The 22704-nt window shown below is 40.1% G+C and overlaps 1 protein-coding gene across 7 annotated transcripts in view; it reads right to left on the bottom strand.

Moving 5' to 3' along the window:
• ttc28 (tetratricopeptide repeat domain 28) overlaps positions 1-22704 on the bottom strand; it is a 1007267-nt gene that overhangs the window by 470911 nt on the left and 513652 nt on the right. For all 7 annotated transcript variants that reach the window (XR_011356152.1, XR_011356153.1, XR_011356154.1 and 4 more), the window contains exons 3-4: positions 7871-8018; positions 6254-6526 (exon numbers count right to left, since the gene is read on the bottom strand). Coding sequence is in view for 1 of the 7 variants with exons in the window: in XM_069932874.1 (XP_069788975.1) it covers positions 6254-6526; positions 7871-8018 (421 nt within the window). In the remaining 6 variants the exon portion in view is untranslated. The remainder of the gene's footprint in view (positions 1-6253; positions 6527-7870; positions 8019-22704) is intronic.

The raw sequence follows: 22704 nt of genomic DNA, 5'->3' as shown, positions 1-22704 counted from the left end.
AGGAAGAAAAGAAGCAAAAATGAGCCCTAAGAAAATCCCAAGTATACTTAAATAATCCTGGTAAAATACAGCGAATTTTCAGTAAAATCTCTTTTTCCTATTTATTGTACCATTAGCAGGAATAATTTCAACATTTTTCAATTAAATTACATTCATTTGATTCATCCTCAAAGACTTCAAATGAACCCAGATTTCAATGTTTCGTCAGTGTTTGCTTAACTTAAACCACTCCAGCAAGGGCTCTGAGGCTGCCAGAGCTCATTACAGTTAAATGCCTTTCGCAGCCTAACGCATGCTGAAAAATGATTCATCAGAAGTGAGCAAAAGATGAGAATCTAACCGAGGTAGTTCAGATGGTATAGATAGTGAACCAGTTCATTTCACAGAGACTGCTTGCAGGCAGAGGGGAGCACAACATTAAGGTTCAGTTGCTGACTGAGCCCTTCCCTTTGGGGCCGAATCACTGGGTACACCTGGTAAGGAAATATTCGTAATAGGCACATCTTGAGGTCAATTGCAGGCTAATTACTATTACAGCTAAAACTTTTTCCAGACTCACAGCTGTTTAGTCCTTCCCCTTAAGGGAACATTAGATTGCCTCAGATTCAAAAAACCAACAGGAAATAACTGACTTTTATTTCAGGAATGCTCAGTCGTGATATGATGGTATTTATGCAAAGTGTAATGAGAGTCTGACGGACAGAACTAAAGACACACCCATATAGTTGCATATGCCATTACCACTTTCTTCTTTCGTGCATGCCAGCCTGTATTTTGTATGCATTCCTGTTATGGAAGGAAAAGTGGTATTCCTGATGCTGTGGGAAATTCCATCAGTCAGTAGGAATTGGAAACAACATCTCCTCCTCACTGATCATCAACACAGGCACACCCCAAGGATGCACACTTAGCCCCTGCTCTACTCATTATGCACCCATGACTGTTTGACCAGGCACAATTCCAATGCTAACTACAAATTTTCCGATTACACTACAGTTGTCGGCAGAATCACAAACCTCAATGAGGAAGTGTACAGGAGGGAGATGCCTGTTGAATGGTGTAACGACAACAATCTTGTGCTCAATGTCTGCAAAACCAAGGAGATGATTGTGGACTTCAGGAGGAAGTCAGGGGAATGCAACCCAATCCTCATCAAGGGCTCAGTAGTGGAGAGGGCAAGAACTTCAAATTCCTGGGTGTCAACGTTTTCGAGGATCTGCCTCCACATTGATGCCATCACAAAGAAAGCTTGCCAGCGGCTATCCTTCATGAGGTGTCTGGGCGGTTTTGTACGTCACCGAACTCTCATAAACTTCTACACGTATATCGTGGAGTGCATTCCGCTGGTTGCATCACTGCCTGGTATGGAGGCGTCAACTCTCAGGAAAAGAATAACTCGAAGATTGTTAACTCAGCTTGTGACATCACAGACACCAGACTTCACTCCAAGGAGGATATTTACATTGGGCATTCGAATTTTCCATGCTTCCACAAATTTCCGCATTTTTAAGTTGATATTCCGTGTTTTCAAAATGACTTTCGCAGTTTTCACCCCTTCACTCGCCAGCACTGTTGCCTCTATAGCTGTGACTGGTTGTCCAATCACACGCTCGCTTGCTGCTCCCTTCCTCATCATTGTTTAGATCAACGATACATGAATGGCATGCCGTGAGAGCGGTAGGCTGTGCAGGTGCACCAGTGGGGCCAGGGCAAGCGAGCACAGTGAGTTGACACATGACGGTCGTTTGGTATCGGCCTCTGAGGCAGCAGGAGTAGGGGCTCCGTTCAGGAAACTGCAGCATTTCGAGGCCATCTTAACTGAAATTCAAGTTGCAATGGTTTGTGAGGAGGAAATCAGGAGCTCGCTTTATGGCACAGGGAGCTGGCCTGAGAATGGATGGTGCAGTGAGGGGCTATGGGCGAGGGAGATGATGGCTGTCTCGTGGAAGGAGCCCCTTGCCTTCCAGAAGGTTGGGGAGAGAAGAGAAGGTGAAGGTTGCAGAATCCACTACCTCTGGGTGCTGGGCACAGGATGGGATAGCACTATTTAGACATCCGATGCAGGGGTGGTTTTTAAGCCTGGGGATTGGATGCAGAATGAAAAAGGGATGCTGCCTGGAGATTGGGCTCAGGTTTAACATGGGGTTAGTCTAGGGATTGGGTAAGGGTGTTGCCTGGGAATTGGGTTGCAGGGTAGTAGATACTACTTGGGGTTTGGATACAGGTTGGACAAGGGCACTGCTTGACATGCTGGGTGATCATTATGGGCAAGTTCTGTTTGGGTTCAGGAGAACCAGGCACTCTGGTTTGAGCATAGGTCAAGCAGGTACTGCCTGGTGATCTGGAAAGGGCATGGAGATTGGGTACAGATGATAGTGTCTGATATATTGTACTCAAATTTAAAAATCAATTGATTTTGTTTAAAATGACCAGTTTTTAATGGCTTGAACATTGCATGTACATTTTCAAAAATTTTCCAACTGGGTGACACTGCCCTAAACCCCCACCCCCACAAGGGGCGCAGCGCCCCTTGACACCTGCTGTACGCCTCATACAAGCACTCAGCTCTTTTCCTCTTTTTTGACCTCACTTACATGCCTGCTACATTAAAAAAGCAGCCTCTATCCTCAAGGACCCCCTCCACCCAGGCCATCCTCTCTTCACTCTGCTACCATCAGGGAAAAGGGACAGGAGTCTAAAGATGAGCACTCAGCGGCACAAGGACAAATTCTTCCCCGCTGCCATCAGATTTCCTGAATAATCAGTGAACCATCGACACTTTATTTTTTAAAGTAATGCTGTAAGATGGTTATATGTATGTTTACCACATAACACTGAATTTCACGACATCTTCATGTCAATAAATCCTGATTCTGAGTAATGTTTGTACACTGTGATACAGCTTCTGAGAGGTGCGCTCACAGGCTGTGCCACAAATGTTCTCTTCATTTCTTGAAAAGCTGGGTATCCAATAATATTTGCCATCACTATCCTGACAATGGCATCCCAGTTTTATCACTGTTATTTCTCTTTCCATTATTCAATGGACAGGATTTTTTGACATGGCCTCTCAGCAGGCCAATTCTGCATTTTGTTTACATCTTGGTTAATTATCTCCTCCTCTCATTCCAAAATGTGGCTCTGTTTACTCAACTCAAACAAGAGGGCAGTTTAATTAACTCTGCTAATTGCAGTTTGCAGTCGTATAGGGGGGTATTCTGAGAGTTAGAGCAGGCGATTTGGGCAAGTTTCCATGTTTATATGTCAAATTGATAATTCTGGAAAGGAGCAGCAACCTGGCACTGCAGAAACACACAGCTCGCCGATAAAAATATTGTTACAGACATTTCAAACACAATAAAAGGCAAATGTATAAACATATGTCATAACTCTCTTGTGAATTTTAGAATTTATTTAATTTAAAAGCTTCATTTTCAATAGAAAATAAAAAAGCTGATGGATTTCAAACAAATATATATTTGAGGTTATTCAATTTTTCCTTCTTTTTCCTTCCTTTCATTGGCAGGTTTTCTTGGCTGTTCATTCTTGATTCATTGCTTTCATTATATCTATAGTTGTTCCTCTCTGATAGCTGTGGGTTTCGACAAGCGTTTCTTATATTTGATTTATATTGTTTTGATGTCTTATGAATACAAAATTCACACCAGTCATGTGACAGTCATGTGACACTGATATCTTCTGTGTTATTTAGTGATGGGCAAAATGGTGTTAAACACCATTTTGTTTTTACATTACAGAAGTGTCAGGGAGATATTGGTTATCATGCAATAAATTACAGGCAACAGTTAATTGTGATGTTCTGATTATTTACATTCAGAAATTCTTTGATAAATAGCTGAGACACCGATTTTCATAATTGCTCATAATTTCATGGAAAATATCAAGTCGGAAATCTTAAAAAAAAAACATCTGCAATATTGCCACAGAAATCAGCAAAAAGAATCTCAAAGATGGATCCCTGGGAATGAGTTACGAACTAATCAAGCAATTTTAAGGGAGGGAAATCCATCCTTAAACCTACTCCCCACATTTCACAGGATATCAATGCAAGATACCAAGCTGCAAGATGTACAATCTATTTTAATCTTTGTACTACAGTTCTATCATTGAGTGGAGTGCATGGACTGATGACAAAATGCATCTTGTTTTTTCCTTTCCAGCTTGATTTTTTTAAAACTTCTGCCAACATGTGAGGAATATTAATGAGGTTATGTTTTAATGTTTGAAGGTTATGATTATGAAATCCTGGGCAGCCACTGCGCATTGCTTTGGTGGCTTACTCCTTTTCAAACTCTGCAGCTCTAATGGTTTCAATGCTGAAAAGCATCAGAGAAGGACTTAGTCTTTACCAGATTCCAGGCACAGTAGCATGAAGAGCAGGCATCTCTTCATGTAATGCAGTAATGCATCTCTCTCCCACATTTGGGAAAGGAATATTTTCCAAATGGTTTGGAATTGGAATTAGATAGAGTTCATAGAGCTATTAGGAAGAAGCCTTTTCTGGGTCATCCACCATGCTCTATTGTAATTAGGTGTTTATGTTATCAAGATAAGGAAAAGATACCAATGGCATCATGAAGAAAGCCTCTACTTCCTCAGGAGTTTGCGGAGGAGCTAGTGGAGTTGTACGGACTTGAAGGGCCAACATGGCCTGGTTAAACATATATATATCTATATATATAGATATAGATATCCTAATTACAATACATGCAATATATATATCTATATATATAGATATATATATCTATATATATAGATATATATATTGCATGTACTGTAATTAGGATTATTCTGCCTGCAGGTCTGGGAATACAACCTTAGCACTAAGCATGGTACCAATGTGTCTGTTTTTCACATTTCCAGCCAAATCTTAAATGTTTCCTTCCTTGTTAATCCTTCAGTCATTTTTATATATTTTCTCCTCTACCTTTACACAATTAAATCCTTTCCAGTCTTTCAATCCCCTTTTCCCCCACACTCTGCGTATTCTGATTTTTAATGTTGCATTTCAGTTGAACGATCCCTTAATCTAATTTGCCATCTCATTTACTGCTTTTTCTTTCTGATCAAGTCCCAATATTTCATCCTCCATACTCCATCCTGATATGTGGTAAGTAAACAAGAGAGACAGCAGATACTGGGAAAACTGGAGCAACACACAAAATGCAGGAGGTCAGTCATTGTTTTTGGGCTGGATACCTTCATCAGGAGTAGCAAGGAAAGGTCAGATGCCTGATTAAAAGGAGGGGGAGGAGCCCGGGCTGGCAGGTGATAGGGAAAAAAAAACAATAAGCTGGGAGGCGATGAAAGGAAAAAGCAGAGGGCTGAGGAAGATGTATTTTGATAGGAGGAAGGCTTCCGAGTGGGGAGCTAATAGGTGAGGAGAATATATTCCACTCCCACAAGTGACTCAATGCTTTTATTATTTCGCATTTCCACCTAAACTACCTTCAGATCGATATAATATTATAATCATCATTTAGATACATTACCCATGGACTCAAGGTGCTGGATCTCTACTGGCGAGGGCAGTACTGTGACGAAGGGCTCAGGCCTGAAACATTGGTTATCCTTTACCAGTACTTCCTATAGACACTGTGTGACCTGCCAAGTTTCTCCAGCACTTTTGTGTATTGCACCACAACCCCAGTGTCTGCAGACTTTCCTGTTCAACTCCAGTGGCAATATTGAGTCTGGTGTTACCATTTTGGAAAAGGAAAAAAATGCTTCATCATTCTGATGAAGGACCTGCAAAGTATCAGACTTCAGAAATTATGAAAGCAAAAATGTTCTGAACTATCAGTGAACTGAAGCAATAACCCTGTTTTTCTCCCCACAGATGAAACCTGAGCTGCTGAGTGCCCAACATCTTCAGTTTTGCATTTAAACTGTTCTTGTCTGATTGTTAATAAGTTCTAATTAAAGACCTGTAGCACTGTTACATCCCTGCAACATAACAGCTGCTCAGAGACACGGCACTCCCACAAAAAGTCTTGAAAATTAACCAATGAAAGTGAACAAAGTTATTGCAGAAATTCCATTTGCAATACATGTTGGCAGCAATTCCACATTTGCAGGCAAAATAATTGCTCCCTTTTGAATTTGAACTCGAATTAAAAAGCTTTCCATCTTAATAAGTAACAATATATGCTGTTCCTATTGAAATCCTACAGCACTCCAACATTTTCAGAAACTCCAATAGGTTAACAAGAAAGATATTTGTGGACATTACCTAAAGTCTTGGCTACATCGAAGTCCTGCTGCATATAGCCAATACTCTTCTCTGTGTTCCCTAATGCCCAGTAAGCACTGCTTAGGGCAGAGAACACTGACCCACGAAGTTTCAAGCTGCATGTTCCAATTTTCAAGGCAGCCTCCAGAACTACTACAGAGGCACCATGGTGTCCTGCTATCAGAAGCTCCTGGCCGATGACAGATACGACCACAAATGGGCTTTTGTCCAACTTCATTTTCTGTAGCTTCTGATAGGTTGGTTCCAGGGATTCTACAAAAGAAATCATCCATGACAACCTTTTACTTAAAGGATGCAAGAGCCAGTGGTTAATAAACTACATAAGTACAATACTTAGCCATAATAATGTAACAAGTTACAATGAATGCTTACACAGAATGCTTAAAAAATATCTTCTTAAACAAAAGCATGCAAGTCCGCTGCAAAATGAATCTACAAGGAAGTGAACACAGAAATAGATCTATCTGTACATTAAAGGCCTTTGGTAGAAAGAAAGGAAACTGAGAGGAGGGATGATAATGACAGTGCAGTAGAGGACAAGTTTTAAGATGGGGGTAAATGCAAGAGTTAAAGAGAGGACAAAATAATTGTGGGGAGGAAATAATTTTGTTCAGCTGACACAGAGACGCAAGAGAAAGATTGCGTGGTCGGGTGTTGAAGTAGTGATTTAAGCAAACCTGAAGTCGTATTTTGACTAACCCAAAAAGGGAAATAGAATCAACACAACACCACGGGGCACAGCCTGGAGGAATCTGCTTTGATGAGCAAGGTGAAGCAAGAGAAAAGACGTTCTTCTCAACAGAAATGCATAGGGTTCTCATGTTTGTTGAAAGGAGGAAACAAGAGATGAATGATGCAAAAGAAAGCCAGGGACCATCACTGCACACAGAGAGTTTGAGGAGAAATGCACAGTTTTGGCAAAGGGGAATGAGGCCTGATGACGGGAACCCATCGTGGAGTTGAAAAGTTATGAAATATCTTTTACCAATGCACCAAAAAACTACGTGGACGCAACTTTGCACAATTTCATCAGTCAGGCTTTGCAGAAAAATTAAATTTGTTTTTCCTGGAAATAAGAATCCAAAGACAGGCATAACATTATCAATATATACCAACTCTGGTGGTTCACCAATGCAAGTGTGTATTCAAGCCAGAAGCATCTTCATCATCTTCCAAGATGCCTGTCAATAGTTAAAAGCATGGTACATATCCATCATTGCACAAAGTGCCTGGGTGTACCTCCCATGGGAATGCACATCCATGGATCACTACTTCAATGTGCACAAAATGCACCATCATAAATTAGCACTCATTTTGGATCATGTGCTTGTTTTGATCCTCTTGTGTTGGATACATTTGTTTAGATTAATAATAATAATATAGTTTGATACATTACTCAGTGAAGTTAACAAGATTTATTTCAAATCAAAAATTAAAATCATGTGAGCAGCAGGATCCTCAAAAAAATTTTTAAATACACAAATTCAATTGCAAGTTCAATGCAATTGAACTTGGAGTACTTGGTTTAACTTAAATATTCAAAAGTAACCTGCCTCTAATCTCATGAGTTACATCAGGTCGGCACTTTGCCCTTACCTCGGAGTGGAGACTTCATGGCGGCTTCCACCATTCCGACCAGCAGCTGCAAGCTTTTTGGATCCTGAGCCAGCCCTGACGCAAATGCAGCCAGCGCATCTGCATGGCGGCCGAGATACTGGAGAGCAACACCCTGTCGGAAGTATGCCTGTAAAGAAAGGAATGGTGGCAATGTAATTGGCAGTTTCGACTCACAGTTTCCATCTGAGTCTCTCACATAACAGAGAGGAGCAATAAGGAAGCCAATCAGACCTTTTAACCCATCTGCTATTCAAAAAGAACATCTGATCCAATCCTGGCCTCACAATTTTCCTAATTTCTCTCCATTTCCTTGATTCTCTCTTACTTTAAATAGCTAGCAATCCACTCCTTACATTTATGACACTACTCTTGTGAGATGAATACACCACTTATTCATTAATTACTTGCATACATTTATCTAATGACTGACACATATGCCACCCAAGGTAATGTTTTCAGGTTAACTTCATACTTTTCTTTCCAAAACTATTTTAATATTTTAGTTCATCTGCTATTTTGTTTGAGATAATGACCCCACTTTTTAAAAACATCTTGGCCCATATCTTTCACTATTCCCGAACTGTGATGGGGCAGAGAGAATGAAAACCCTTCAGAGATGGTATCAAGGCAACAATAATTAGAATTCCCCAACCATTATTCTTTAGACCCTGAGAGGGTCAAGCCTCTTATAAACACAAGCAAATACCTGACCATGTGCATTTTTTAAAAGTGTCACAACCATGAGAATTGATACATAGAACATTTAAATGTGTGCACAGCTGATGTCAAAGATATTTTGAGTCAATTGGCTTGAACATGGTAGTCCATGTGTGACCTCACTCAACTGTAGAGGCTGGCCTGCCTCTGACCCTGTAACTCATCCCCATAACATTCCCAATAAAGGCTGATAGCCCTGGTCTCCTCCCTCCATATCACCCTGGATCCAGGCCAGCAGCATGTAGAGATGTGCCTGATGTTTCAGGACAGTAAAGCCTTTAATCACTCGCTTCAAACCTGCTTGTGGTTATTGATCGCGCTACATCAATAAAACCTCAACATTACCCATAACCCATTAAATAAGCAAGATAATGTAGCCATTATATGAATCAATTGGCTCAATGGCTTAATCAAAACATCTTAACCTCCTGAAGGAACCTTTTTCTTAAATGATCCCCAAAGCCCTGCCCTACTGACCTTTCACAGAATTCAGCCCACCTACCTCATCACTAGATCATTTTACCTTAATCCTTTCTTTAAAAAAATATGTTGAGGCAACAGTAAATAGACTTTACAAATATCCACCTCAAATATCCATTTTTTGATTTAGTGGCCAAGATTCCCTTTTTCACCTTTAATTATTAAAAATAGGTGGAAAAGGCATTTCCAGATAGTTTCTTGAAAGCCAATCAACTGAAAAAATGCAGTGTTTCCCATGCATAACTGGAGCCCTGTAAATTTTGAACCTCTCCCCTCAAATTTGCTGCTCAAATATCACCATCTTCCTTGCACATAAGCACCTTTTAATGCTTTTGCCATTCTTTACTGAAATAGCATTCAAAGCCGTTCCCTTTTCTTGCAACTCGATGCTGTAAAACCACAAATCAAAGCTCTCAATTTTAGCTCACCCTCTTCCAAAGCCAAAAATATCTCAAAATATGCCACACAAGAATCCAGTCATTCTTTCAACTTGGCCTGTCAAATCCTTTCCTCATATATGAGTTCAGCAAATATTTTTTTTGTATGAAGCACAGGCCAAAAAAATACCAGTTTAGGCCATATTTCCCAAAGGGGAAAATTGGAAGACATAGACTTGCACGGATTTAAAACCGACAATAATAGCTCTTCACACTTCTAAGATGATTATTTAGATTCAACCTTATTGTCATTGTGCCAAGTACAGATATAAAGCCAATGAAATACAATTAGCATCTAACCAGGAGTACAAAGAACAGTGCTATTGACGAGTAACTGTGAATAAAAGCAGGTGCTCCAGCAAACAAACAAGTATAAAAGTACTAGGAGTACAATATGGGTGCAATACTGCTCAGCACTGTGATGTAAGGTTCACCCGGGTTACAGCCTCAAGAAAGAAGCTTTTATTGAGCCTGCTGGTTCGGGAGCGGAGGCTCCTGTAGTGCCTACTGGATGGAAGGAGAGTAATAAGTCCATAATTAGGGTGAGATTCGTCCTTGATAATGCTCTTCACCCTGCCCAGACAGTGTTTCTGATAGATGTTCTCAATGGTGGGCAATTGGGCGCAGCGCAGTTTTCACCACCCACGAGAGAATGCTCCACAAGAAATAAAGGCACTGTTGCTTTTTTTTTGATCAGGATGAAAGAGTTCAGGGGCCAGGTGAGATCATCGGGCATGTGGACACCAAGGAATTTGAGCTTGATACACATTCCACTACTGATCCACTGATGTAGATAGGGCATTAGTGTGGCTCCCAGCACATCTGAAGTTCACAATGATCTCCCAGTTTGGCTCCCAACAAATTTTCAAACTCAAATCTGAAGCATGCAATACGTATGCACAATTGTATCGCCAAACTTTCGGGAAAATTAGAATGTTAACACAAAGACACAACTGCGTTGAATGTGAATTCTAACTCTTTCATTTCCTCACAGATTCACTGACTTTTTAGCAAATACATCCTAGAGCAGGGGGGAGTGGGGGCAAGGCAGGGAGAGAGAGAGAGAGAGAGGGGGGCAAAGCGGGGAAAGAGAGAAAGGGGGTCAAGGCGGGAAGAGAGAGGGGCAAGGCGGGGGGAGAGAGAGAGGGTGAGGTGGGGGAGAAAGAGAGGGCGAGGCGGGGAGAAAGAGAGGGCGAGGAGGGGGAGAAAGAGAGGGCAAGGAGGGGGAGAAAGAGAGGGCGAGGCAGGGGAGAAAGAGAGGGCGAGGCGGGGAGAAAAAGAGGGCGAGGCGGGGGAGAAAGGGAGGGCGAGGCAGGGAGAAAGGGCGGGCGAGGCGGGGGAGAAAGAGAGGGCGAGGCGGGGGAGAAAGAGAGGGCGAGGCGGGGAAGAAAGAGAGGGCAAGGCGGGGAAGAAAGAGAGGGCGAGGCGGGGGAGAAAGGGAGGGCGAGGCGGGGGAGAAAGGGAGGGCGAGGTGAACAGGGAGACAGAGAGAGGGGGATGGGTGAGAAATAGAGGGAAAGATGAGGGTGGGTATGGTTAGGCAGAGAAATGGTGGCTGGGGAGAGAGAGTGGGCAACATGTGGACTAAATAAGAGTAAGGTGGGGCAGAAGATAAAATTGGCATTTATTGTTTATTCATTAATGAAAAGATTTTTTTTCACAGTGAAATTTTTTTTGAATTTCATTAATAACAAAGAGCAATGGATATTTAGAGAACAAGAGAATGGCTCAACTTGAATAAATGACTGCAGCACCAAGCATCATACAGAAATCGTCACATCTTTAATTCAACAATTTAAGAATACTGAACTTAATTATTAATTCATACTCATGATCCTCAATGGAATCATAATTTTTTTAAAAACAGTTCTCCAGTGGGAAAGTATCCTTAATATCCCAGGTGATTTTAAAATGTTAAACAATTATCTATCTGGGCTTTACAGAGAACATGGAACAGTACTATTCAGGCCCTTCAGCCCACAATTTGCCCTCTAGTGAGGAAACATCCCATTATTGCTAATCTCTGTTCATTGTTTTTGAGGATGAGTTCTTCATCACATAGGAACACATTAAGAAACCAGAGGACACAACTTCAGCTTTTTCTTCAACTGGTGAAATTTAGAGGAGGGGGCTTTCCTGGGGAGGGGCAGTAAATATGGAGCTGCCAATGACAGCAAGAGTAGAGATTGGGATTTAAGGAGCCAGTTAAGAGCAGAAAAGAGTACAGGGCAACCTTGGCAGAGTCCATAAGGCCAACTAACCCTAATTCAGTCCAAACGAACCCAATGATGAAAGCTCGGTGACAAATTTGCTCCATTCTGCAGCTAGTGCACTTGAAAGTGCAAAGGCTTCTGTCATGATTATCAGGGTTAGAGAGGAAATATTTCACTGAATTCAAAGTTCGAAGATCAGATGTATTGTCAGAGTACATACACAGCATCACATACGACCCCGAGATTCTTTTTCTTGTGGGCCAAGCAGAAGTTCTACTTACCAAAAAACTATAACTCAAGAAATGATGTATATACAAAAGAGAGAACTGTTTAAAAAAAAAGTGCAAATCAACTGTGCAATACTGTAAATGAGTTGGCTGTTTGCAATTCTACTGGTGGAGAGGGGGAGCAACTGTTCCTAAACCTGGTGGAACAAGTCTTGTGGCTCCAGCATGTCAAAATTAGAAGTGATCAGATCCACTGAGTATACCATAGGGTTTGTGGGTTTCGAAGATGAAGCGATGTGTCTTGAAATAATAAACGGTTGGGAATTTTGGCAATGAGCAATCCTCCTACGTCAGCGGAGAGAGATGATGGAAGACACCAACATTATTGGGTATATTGTGGTGGAGTCAAATGAAGAGGGGGGCTTTAGAGTGCTGGTAAGCAAGGTAACATATACGGTAATACGAATAGCTATCTTTTAAGTTAGAACAAAGTTAGGAATATTCAGAAATCGATGCATGCACAGATATATTTTCTTGGTGAAATATTTGTCTTCTCTCCATATGGACATCAATGTTCAAGGCACAACAAAGCCAGATTTAACAACTTCTTTACAATTATCGTTTTAGTCTCATATCAGAATAGAGTGACAATAATATTAATTTTTACATTTTTGTAGACAGATTCATTTTTTGCTCAATTATGTTTGCAGAAGTTAAACAAATCTTGAATTCTCTTGATAACATTCACTGCAATCTACCTAAACATTTTGCAAATGATCAAACTGTAATTTATTTGATCTTTCAATCCCAGACAGAATATATAAATTGATGCAAACTGCGTACAAAGTACTATCGTGTATTTTGAAAGCCTTAAGCAAACTCATAGTAATGCTGATTTGGCAACACATTTTAAGTTTTGCTTATCTTTCTGACACTTGGAATCATTAGTTACTGATCAACAGCACAATAAAACAAAGATCGCAGGGCCAGGGGAAGGAAATGTGGACAATAGTTGGTCACTCTCAACCTCCATTTTGTTTGTTAATTTGAAATACCCACATCACTTGAGAATAACTTTGTAAATGGCAATTATTAATGTGCTCAATTGAATTCTTCATTCGCAATGTTCTGAAGAGATTCATTATTAGAATCCAAAATGAGAAAAAGTCCTGATCACGTGATCATTTATTTTGATATTATTTCTGCATAAATTCTGACATTAATGACAAGTCAACATTCAAGCCAGTGTTCCTAAAACATCGACGTGTTGAAGGTTAGAGAAAAGGATCTGCCCTATACTTCACAATTCCTCATTATGATGGAAAATATGCCATACATATTGTCAAGCCTTTTAAAAAAAAATACAATTAGTACAAGATAAATTAACCTGAAAATCCTGAAGCGTTAATTACTGTCTGACGGTTTCACTTTGTTAGCCGAGTTAATGTAGCCTGTCAGACATCAGTGTAGTTATTGCTGCCATAACCGTCGACAGTAAAAGGCCAAGAATCTTGAAGTTGTTTCTGACTTATTACAAAGAATGAGTGAAAAAAAATCATCAGGCCTATTCAATTTGGTTAGTTAAGCATTGTATTCCACAAAATTAGAGAGTTTGGAATCTTTTAATCCTCAATTAATTTGTATGTCAATGAGCAATCAAGTTCTCTTTAACAAAGCATGGTTATGCAAAATGCATTCAAAGATCAATGGACCAGAGTTTGATCACTGATCATTACTGGGGTTTATTCCCCAAAATAACACAACAGAATCTGCACAGTACATCCTCCAAGAGCTGCCCTCAATGTGCAGCAACTTTCATGGTCACTTCAACTCCAATTTACTCCCATTAATATGTAATATTTAACTGTTCACATGGATGGAATTTGTTCTTGAGTTCCATAATAGATGCATTTAATCTAATTTGAGTTATTGCCATTTGTGAAAGTTCCCCAAGTGACTGTATAAACATCACAATCTGCAATCTCGGCATTAATTCAGCATGTTCTTTTGGAGTGGAGCATTAGAAGCAAATGATGTTTTAACCCCAATTGGTACATCAACAATTGTGATTAAACTATCCTGCATTTTCCGAGATCCCTGATACCTACCAAGATCTGCAACCTCTTACATTGTGTTCGCATGAAGATTAAAAAAAGAGGCACATTTGATGTCGGGGCAAAGACACAAAAAGAAATACAAGGACAAAGACAAATGCCTCTCCTTCTTTCTCCCTCTCTTGTACACACACACACACACACACACACACACACACACACACACACACACACACACACACACACACACACACAAAAGCACTACAGATAATAAACTTCAGAAGGCACTAAAATGCTGAAACCTGCTTACTATAAACACTAAATTACTTGACAGCACGGTGCCGAGAGACTCATTAAATATACTGAAGACTCAGCTACTGTCGCTGCTGAGACAATCTTATCCATTCTATTTTTAGATCCACCACAAAACTGTCAATTTTTTTTCTTTCATGCCGCCATGTGCTAGCCCTCGCAAATTCTTGTGATCTTTAAATATGAAAATCCACTTATCTCTATCTAAGGTACTTGAACACAATATCAAGCATATCAATTACAGTTTGGAACACTTTCCAATTAACTGAAATGTGGCTGTAATTAATACTTAACAACATTTCTCACTGCAGCTTTCAGAGCCCTTATAAGTAAACCAGCCATGGCAAGAACGATACAAACAAAAGCAAATGTGACAGTGAAAATTCACGTGCATGAATACAAAATCCCTTCTTCATTGGGTAATCTTGACTATGCATCTATTGTTTAGGAAGTTTATTACAAACCATTTATTAATGTGAACTTGCATAGTATTGCATAGTATTCAGTGGGAGAAGGAATTATTTAATGTTAATTAGGTTTCAGACAATTTGCACTATCAAACAAAGCAGTGATGAATAATCATCAATGCTTTTCATAAAATTTAAAACCATCTTGAATGACTTTTGGATAATTACTAGTTGACATAAATTTTAGATTGAATTTGCATACAATTGAAAAAAGAATGAAAAATACATGTACTATATTTTTGTGGAAAATTTTAAATATTAAATTCATTTTAAGAGTGTTTTTGAGATGCAAGTGTTATTTACCAAAAAACATAACATATTCAATATTAATATCAATCTTAAATTTTTCTTTCACCATCTTCCCGTGTATGGCCAGCGCACAGACACCAGCATCCCTCATTGCACATTCTGATGGGTAATGCTTCAGACAATTCAAGAGGACAATCATCAGCCATAATGTTGACCTTAACCAGTAACCACCATGACTACCAGCCCCCCCATATCTCCATCGGGCACACAAAACTCAAAACGGTCAACCAGTTTACCTATCTCGGCTGCACCATTTCATCAGATGCAAGGATCGACAACGAGATAGACAACAGACTCGCCAAGGCAAAGAGCGCCTTTGGAAGACTACACAAAAGAGTCTGGGAAAACAACCAACTGAAAAACCCCACAAAGATAAGCGTATACAGAGCCGTTGTCATACCCACACTCCTGTTCGGCTCCGAATCATGGGTCCTCTACCGGCATCACCTAAGGCTCCTAGAACGCTTCCACCAGCGTTGTCTCCGCTCCATCCTCAACATTCATTGGAGCGCTTTCATCCCTAACGTCGAAGTACTCGAGATGGCAGAGGTCGACAGCATCGAGTCCACGCTGCTGAAGATCCAGCTGCGCTGGGTGGGTCACGTCTCCAGAATGGAGGACCATTTGCTTCCCAAGATCGTGTTATATGGCGAGCTCTCCACTGGCCACCGTGACAGAGGTGCACCAAAGAAAAGGTACAAGGACTGCCTAAAGAAATCTCTTGGTGCCTGCCCCATTGACCACCGCCAGTGGGCTGAAATCGCCTCAAACCGTGCACCTTGGCGCCTCACAGTTTGACAGGCAGCAACCTCCTTTGAAGAAGACCGCAGAGCCCACCTCACTGACAAAAGGCAAAGGAGGAAAAACCCAACACCCAACCCCAACCAACCAATTTTCACTTGCAACCGCTGCAACCGTGTCTGCCTGTCCCGCATCAGACTTGTCAGCCACAAACGAGCCTGCAGCTGACGTGGACATTTACGCCCTCCATAAATCTTCGTCCGCGAAGCCAAGCCAAAGAAGAAGACATGTGAAACTTTCTAATTGTGATCACTGGACACAGAGTAAAAGAAAACTTCATTGAGTTTCCCATAGGACTCACTATTGTAGGATCGGCATCAATTATTACAAGCCCCATCTATTTATCACAATTCTCTATGCCAAGATGAATTTAGACAATGCAAAAGGCTTACTGAATTATTGATGAGGCTTATTCTAATATTGATTGAAAGTGACTGATTAATAATTAATCATCAGAAATGTCTGAAGAAAACAAAATGTTGCAAAAACATGGTCCTTTTAAAATTATAGACACTATCTGAAATCTTTATGTGTGGAGAAAAATTCAGAGATGTGAATGACATGCTAAAATAACTCTTCCACTGTGTGACATTTTTTAAAAAATTGCTGTTGATATCATATTTGAGACAGAGAGAGAAAGAAAGACAAGTGGAAAGAAAGATAAAAGTAGGTACTAAAGTCAAACCTGTGGTAAACTGTTCAATCCTAGTTGTTTCATTGGGAATTTGGGTATTCTGAGCCTTACCTAGCATATTGACTCAGATATTTGTATTGTCATGTGTCAAATATTGAGAATACAAATATTTGAGTCAACTGAACACATGATTTGTGCTGACACGTCAATGCTATACTAAAGGAGTTCTCTGTTGCTAAACCGTACTTTCTTTCTGATGAAACATTAAACTAATCCTTCTTCCAATTATCAAATTGGATGAAAATAATCATATTACTGTATTTGAAGCAGGTTGCAAAACTGCAGCAGAACTTTGATATCTTTCTTCCATCAATATCTGGAGGAAAAAAATCATAAATACTGGTAATACATCTCAACTGCATACAAAACATATAAACATGTCAAATATCTTCTCATGAAAGCTTCAAAGGAATCTGGTAAAACTGACAGAACTGGGTTTTTTTTTAAATTAAGACACATTGTACAACATGGTAACAGGCCATTTCAGCCCCCAAGTCCATGCCACACAATTTACACCCATTAACCTCTGCCCCCGAAATGCTTTTAAATGGTGGGAGGAAACCAGAGCCCCAGGAGAAAACCCCTGTATTCAAGGGGAGAACATACAAACTCCTTACAGACAGCATGGGATTCAAGCCCAGGTCCAGTTCCTGGAGCTGTAAAGGTATTGCACTAACTGCTACGTTAATGAAAATAATTTACAGGGATTGTTCGTGCTGAAAAGGGGATTCAGTGAAAAAAAGTTATGACCCATTACTTTGTTTGTTATAGATTTTCTCCTTCACTTCACCTGAGCTTATGCCTTCAAGTGATCTGTCACTTGTTGGAAAGATGCAGATTCACCTTGAAGATCCTTTTAAGTCAAATAAATAGATAACATCCATCTATTTTTTGCAAATGAATTGAGAGATACGCTAGTTTCTGTAACAAAGTAAAACTTTTGTTTCATTTTCTGCCAGTTTTAATCGAACTACAGAAAGTTGGGATTTTTGGGAAAGTATCCAATTTGGGATAAGTGGGAGGAATAAATGGCAATAGGAGGGACAAGAAAAGGAATGATTAGAAAGCATGTCTGTGAACTGTGCAATCCACGGTTAATGCAGCATGATACAATTTCTCTCCCAGCATTACCATAACCCAGGTCACTCAACAAACCAATTCAGTCTAAAAGCTTTTTTTGCAGCCATTTCATTAAATACAGGACGTCAGAATACAATCAAATGATCTAATTATGAGAACCATTTCCCATGTGTAAAAGGCCAATCATTTACTAGTGATTAAGTCATGAATGAATGATATGCACTTTTCATACAGATGGTGCACTCTGGTCAACAAAGGCTTTTAATTTTTTTTGCCTTAAGCATTGATTTTTATAAATGGTGACGGGTTAACAATACAAATTACGTCTGCACAAGATATGATGGGATTATTTGACTGTTAGAATTGTTACAAAAACTATTTTAATAACTTGATCCATTCCAGTTGACCTATCACGGCAACAGGTCTACGGCAGATGCCATTTCACTGGCCCTACACAAAGCCCTGGAACATCTTGACAGCAAAGATGCAGACATCAGGATGCTCTTTATCAACTACAGTTTGGTATTTAACACCATTATCCCCTCAAAACTGATCAGCAAACTCCAAGACCTGGGAGTTAATACCCACTGTGTAATCGGATCATGGATTCCCTCACCTTCAGATCACAATCACTGAAGATCAGTAAGAACTTCTCCTCTACGATCTCCATCAGTATTAGAAAACCACAGGGCTGTGTTCTTAGCCCCCTGCTCTACTCACTTTACACCTATGGCTGTGTAGATCAGTACACCAATAACACCATCTACAAATTTGCTGACGATACCATTGTGGTGGGTTGTATAAAGGATGGGGATGAGTCAGCGTACAGGATGGAGATTGAAAGCATGGCTGAATGGTGCACCAACAACAACCTTGCATTCAATGTCACCAAAACTAAGGAGCTGATTGTTGACTTCAGGAAAGGAAAGCCAGAGGTGTGTACAATCCAGTGAATATTGGGGGAAATTAGAGGTCAAGACAGTGAGCACATTTAGGTTCTTGGAAGTCACTACCTTGGAGGATCTTTCTGAGACCCAACCCTCCAATAGCATTGTGAAGAAAGCATGTCAACACCTCTACTTCCTCAGGAGTTTGCAGAGGTTTGGAATGACATCAGAAACCTGGAAAACGTCTACAAATGTGTGGTGGAAAGTGTGCTGACCAGCTACATCACGGCCTGGAATGGGAACACCAATACACCTGAGCATAAAGCCCTCCAACAGGTAGTGGACACAGCCCAGGACATTACAGGCAAAACCATCCACACTATTGAGTACATCTGCACAAAATGCAGCCGTCAGAGGGCAGCAGCAATCATCAAAGAACCACACCACCCAGAACATGCTCTGTTCTCACTGCTGCAATTAGGAAAGAGGAATAGGAGCCACAAGACTTGTACCACCAGGTTCAGGAACAGCTGCTACCCTTCCACCATCAGACACCTCAACAACAAACTCAATCAGGGACTCATTTAGGGACTCTTCCTGTTTCACTTCAATAATTTTTTTTCTCTCTCTATTGCAGTTTGTTTACATCACTTCATTTGTTTACACGTGTAAGTTCTGTCCAGTTTTTTTTACACTCCCAATAAGTGGTAATACTGCCTCACCCGCAGGACAAAGAATCTCAGAGTTGTCTGTGATGTCATGTATGTACTCTGACAATAAGTCTGAAACCTGAAATCAAATAACTTGGTTGCATTCAAAATAATAGCAGACAAGATTAAAAAATAGGATTTATTTCTTGATAGCTACAAGTGCCTGAATTAAATTAAACATAAATATTACAAAAGTTTACCATTTTAATTTAATCAGCCTGGTTTCCTCAACATTCCCTTCACTAATATCCCCAACTTACTGTACCACGAGATTTAATTTTTGTGCACCACTGAACAAAGTAAGACATTGAATAAATCAACATCAAACAACAGCTGAGAGAAAATGCAGAACATGAAGAATACATGATGGAAAGATTAGATTTAGAAGGCTTTTAAATTATCGAGTGATGAACAAAGAGGGTTAGATTGGAATTCAAATATAAAAACAAAATTCCATCTTCTACAGTGAAAACTGTGTGCCATGCTTTATTTCATTTCAAAAGATTAAACTGGAGCCTGGGTTCAGGAATAATTGTGCCATTTCATTTCAGGATATTATACCATGCACCTGTGAAGTGGTTTGAATGCCACACACACACACAAACATCCAGGTTGAATTGTGCTGCAGAATCAAAGCAAGTTGGCTAGTATCTCAAGAAATGAACAAATAGAAGAAAATAAGGGTGAAAAATACTCGAGAAGGGATTGTTCATTTATGCACAGAACATGTTGCCAAGGATGTTCGTAAAAGGAGATACCACAGCAATATTTCAGACAAATACACAAACGAACACAGGAGAGACGGATACAGACCATGGATGGATAGATGGGATTCGTTAGGTTAGCACTGACATGATATGCTGAAGGGCTTGTTCCTTTACTGTTCCGCATTCAATGTAAGTAAAAATATACCTTGATAAAATAGGCATTTTTGTAATAAGTCATTAATGATGACCATACATATAAATCACTTCACATCAGTAATAGAAAAGTCAACCAACTGAAAAAAAAACTAGAAATAAAAATGCTTGAAGCTGATTGCAAATATCCCATCAAAACCAGCCTCCCTGAGAACAAAAATCTATTAAAAGGTGAAAATGAGTAACAGGAGCAGCTTGACACAGCAGTTATTCCCTTAACACAGCAAGATTCCTTGAGGAAAGGAAGAAGAGGAGAATGTTAAACAGAATTCAGCTGGCGCCCCAGAGGATTACAAGATAAAAGGGAGGCAAGTAAAGCAGGGGCATTCACAGGCACTATCTGATGTCTAGATGGAACAGGTGCACTTGCTGAGGGCAACCTTTAAGGACTGTTGAAATGGTAAAAAGTGACAGCAAAATAAGACATTATTATGTCCTTCTGTCATCTCAAGAGAATTATGTGGTCTCCTATGCAGCATTCAAAATCACATGAGCAAAGATTTGTGCAGTCGGGGAAAGCAGCAATATTATCAAATTGTCCCACAATTAATTTAAACAACTCCAACCTAAAGGACGACATTATTTCAGTAACACCCCAGTGAAGGTGTACAAGTACGACAGGGCAAACACCCTTCCCAAATTAAAACTGCTGCACATTAAGCAGTACTCACACAGAGATTTACAATCTCAAAATGTCTTTGCTTTTAAATGGAGGTTTATGCCCAGTCTTTTTTTTTTTAAGGTGAGTTGTGTGGTTTGTCCATATCCCTGATATGCACTTTTGCTCCACTTCATGATGATAATATGACATTAAAGCAACTCAAGTGTTGACCTAAAATCATCTGATCACAAATCAGCTCCATCAACATCTTAATGATGTTGCCTCCTTCTTCATTGCCCCACACTCTCATTCTACATCTCTGTACCTGACTGTTTCCAATCTCCAAAAACTTGAAGTCACTCGAAAAACTGCTGTCTGTAACCCAGATAACAGCATCGCTTGTTTTATCACCATTCTTATCAACTTGCATTACTTTGAAATTGTTTTCAAATCCTTTGCTCCCGACCCCATCACTAGCAGCTCAACTCGAAGATTTTTTTTTGAGCCATACAGCACTGTAACAGGCCGATTTGGCCCTATGAGACTGTGCCGCCAAATTTACACCCATTCACCAACACCCTGTACATTTTTCAAGGGTGGAGGAAACCGGAGCCTCCAGAGAAAACCCGTGCAAACATGGGAAGAATGAACAAACTTCTTACAGCCAGCGTGGGATTCGAAACCCGGACAGAATCGCTGGCGCTGTAAAGGACTGCGCTAATCACTACGCCAACTGTGCCACCCACATCTACATTCTATGCATTTTTTTCCTGCAGTACAGCCACAACTTTAACAGCTTTTTCACCTATCAAAACCTTAAGTTCAGAAATTCCCAGCCAAAACCTCTCCTTTCGCTTTTGAGACACTCCAAAGATCCACCTTCTTTAACATACCTTTACTCACCAGCTCCAATATCTCTGCTTGGTTGATTGCTGATTTTGCTTTATAACATTCCTATAATGTTGCTGCTATTATGAGGTGATGCAAACTCCTAATGATATTACCAGTTTCAGAACCCCTACTCCTGTCGAAGCAGAGTGCCATTTTGAGTCGGATCTCTTACATCTCAGAGTGTGGTTCTGCATCATTTCCACCATTAGAACCAACCTTAGGTGGGCTTGCTTCAAGCCATCAGAGCTTCTTGTGAACAAGCCAAGTGACAATGATTACACCAGGAGGTCAAGATCAGTCTCATTTCATGGAACTCCAGGATTGCGTTTAATTTTCAAGCTCCTTATCACCAGCAGCACTGAATTCGACAAGTTAATTTGTTTGTTGTAAATCCATTGCCGGCTTAACTCTGACACCACAGAACAAATAAACCATCATGATAAACAACTCCTTTGGGAGAAAAATGGAAAATTACAAAGAAAATATGGAAGAAAACTGAATGAGCAATAAAAGTTGTGGGTCTGCAGTTCAAAATGCCAAGGCTTCGGCACAAAGTAAGAACTGTTAGGAACCATAAACTTGCTTTAAAAAAAATGCACCTTTCAAATTTTTGTCACGTGGCTATTAAGTAATCATCACCAAGTGAAATAATTGATTTTACATCAATCCAGGTCTCCCAGAATAATCCACTTTTGCTGTAAGCAGTTTTTTTATCATGGCACCAAATAGAAAGGGCTAGGAGGGGTGGAGGAATGAAGGGAATCACTGCAACTGTGTGCAAACACTGAATAGAGGGTAGGAAACATTGGAATAAAGGGCAGGGAAGAGAAGCACATTCATTTACCTAATTACATATGGTACGTAGCAACAGGCACAAAAGCCAAATTAATTCTCTTCTATATTTGGCATAAAAATTGATGAACAATTGAATCCATTTCAAGCACAGCAAAAACCATTACTAACAACCCAAAAGAGGACAGTGAATGAAAGTGTTAAAACCATTTCTTAACGAT

This window comes from Narcine bancroftii, chromosome 4 (genome assembly GCF_036971445.1).
Source record: "Narcine bancroftii isolate sNarBan1 chromosome 4, sNarBan1.hap1, whole genome shotgun sequence".
Lineage (NCBI taxonomy): Eukaryota > Metazoa > Chordata > Chondrichthyes > Torpediniformes > Narcinidae > Narcine > Narcine bancroftii.
The sequence above is the reverse complement of the archived record's forward strand: the minus strand, read 5'-3'. Positions and strand labels throughout refer to the sequence as shown.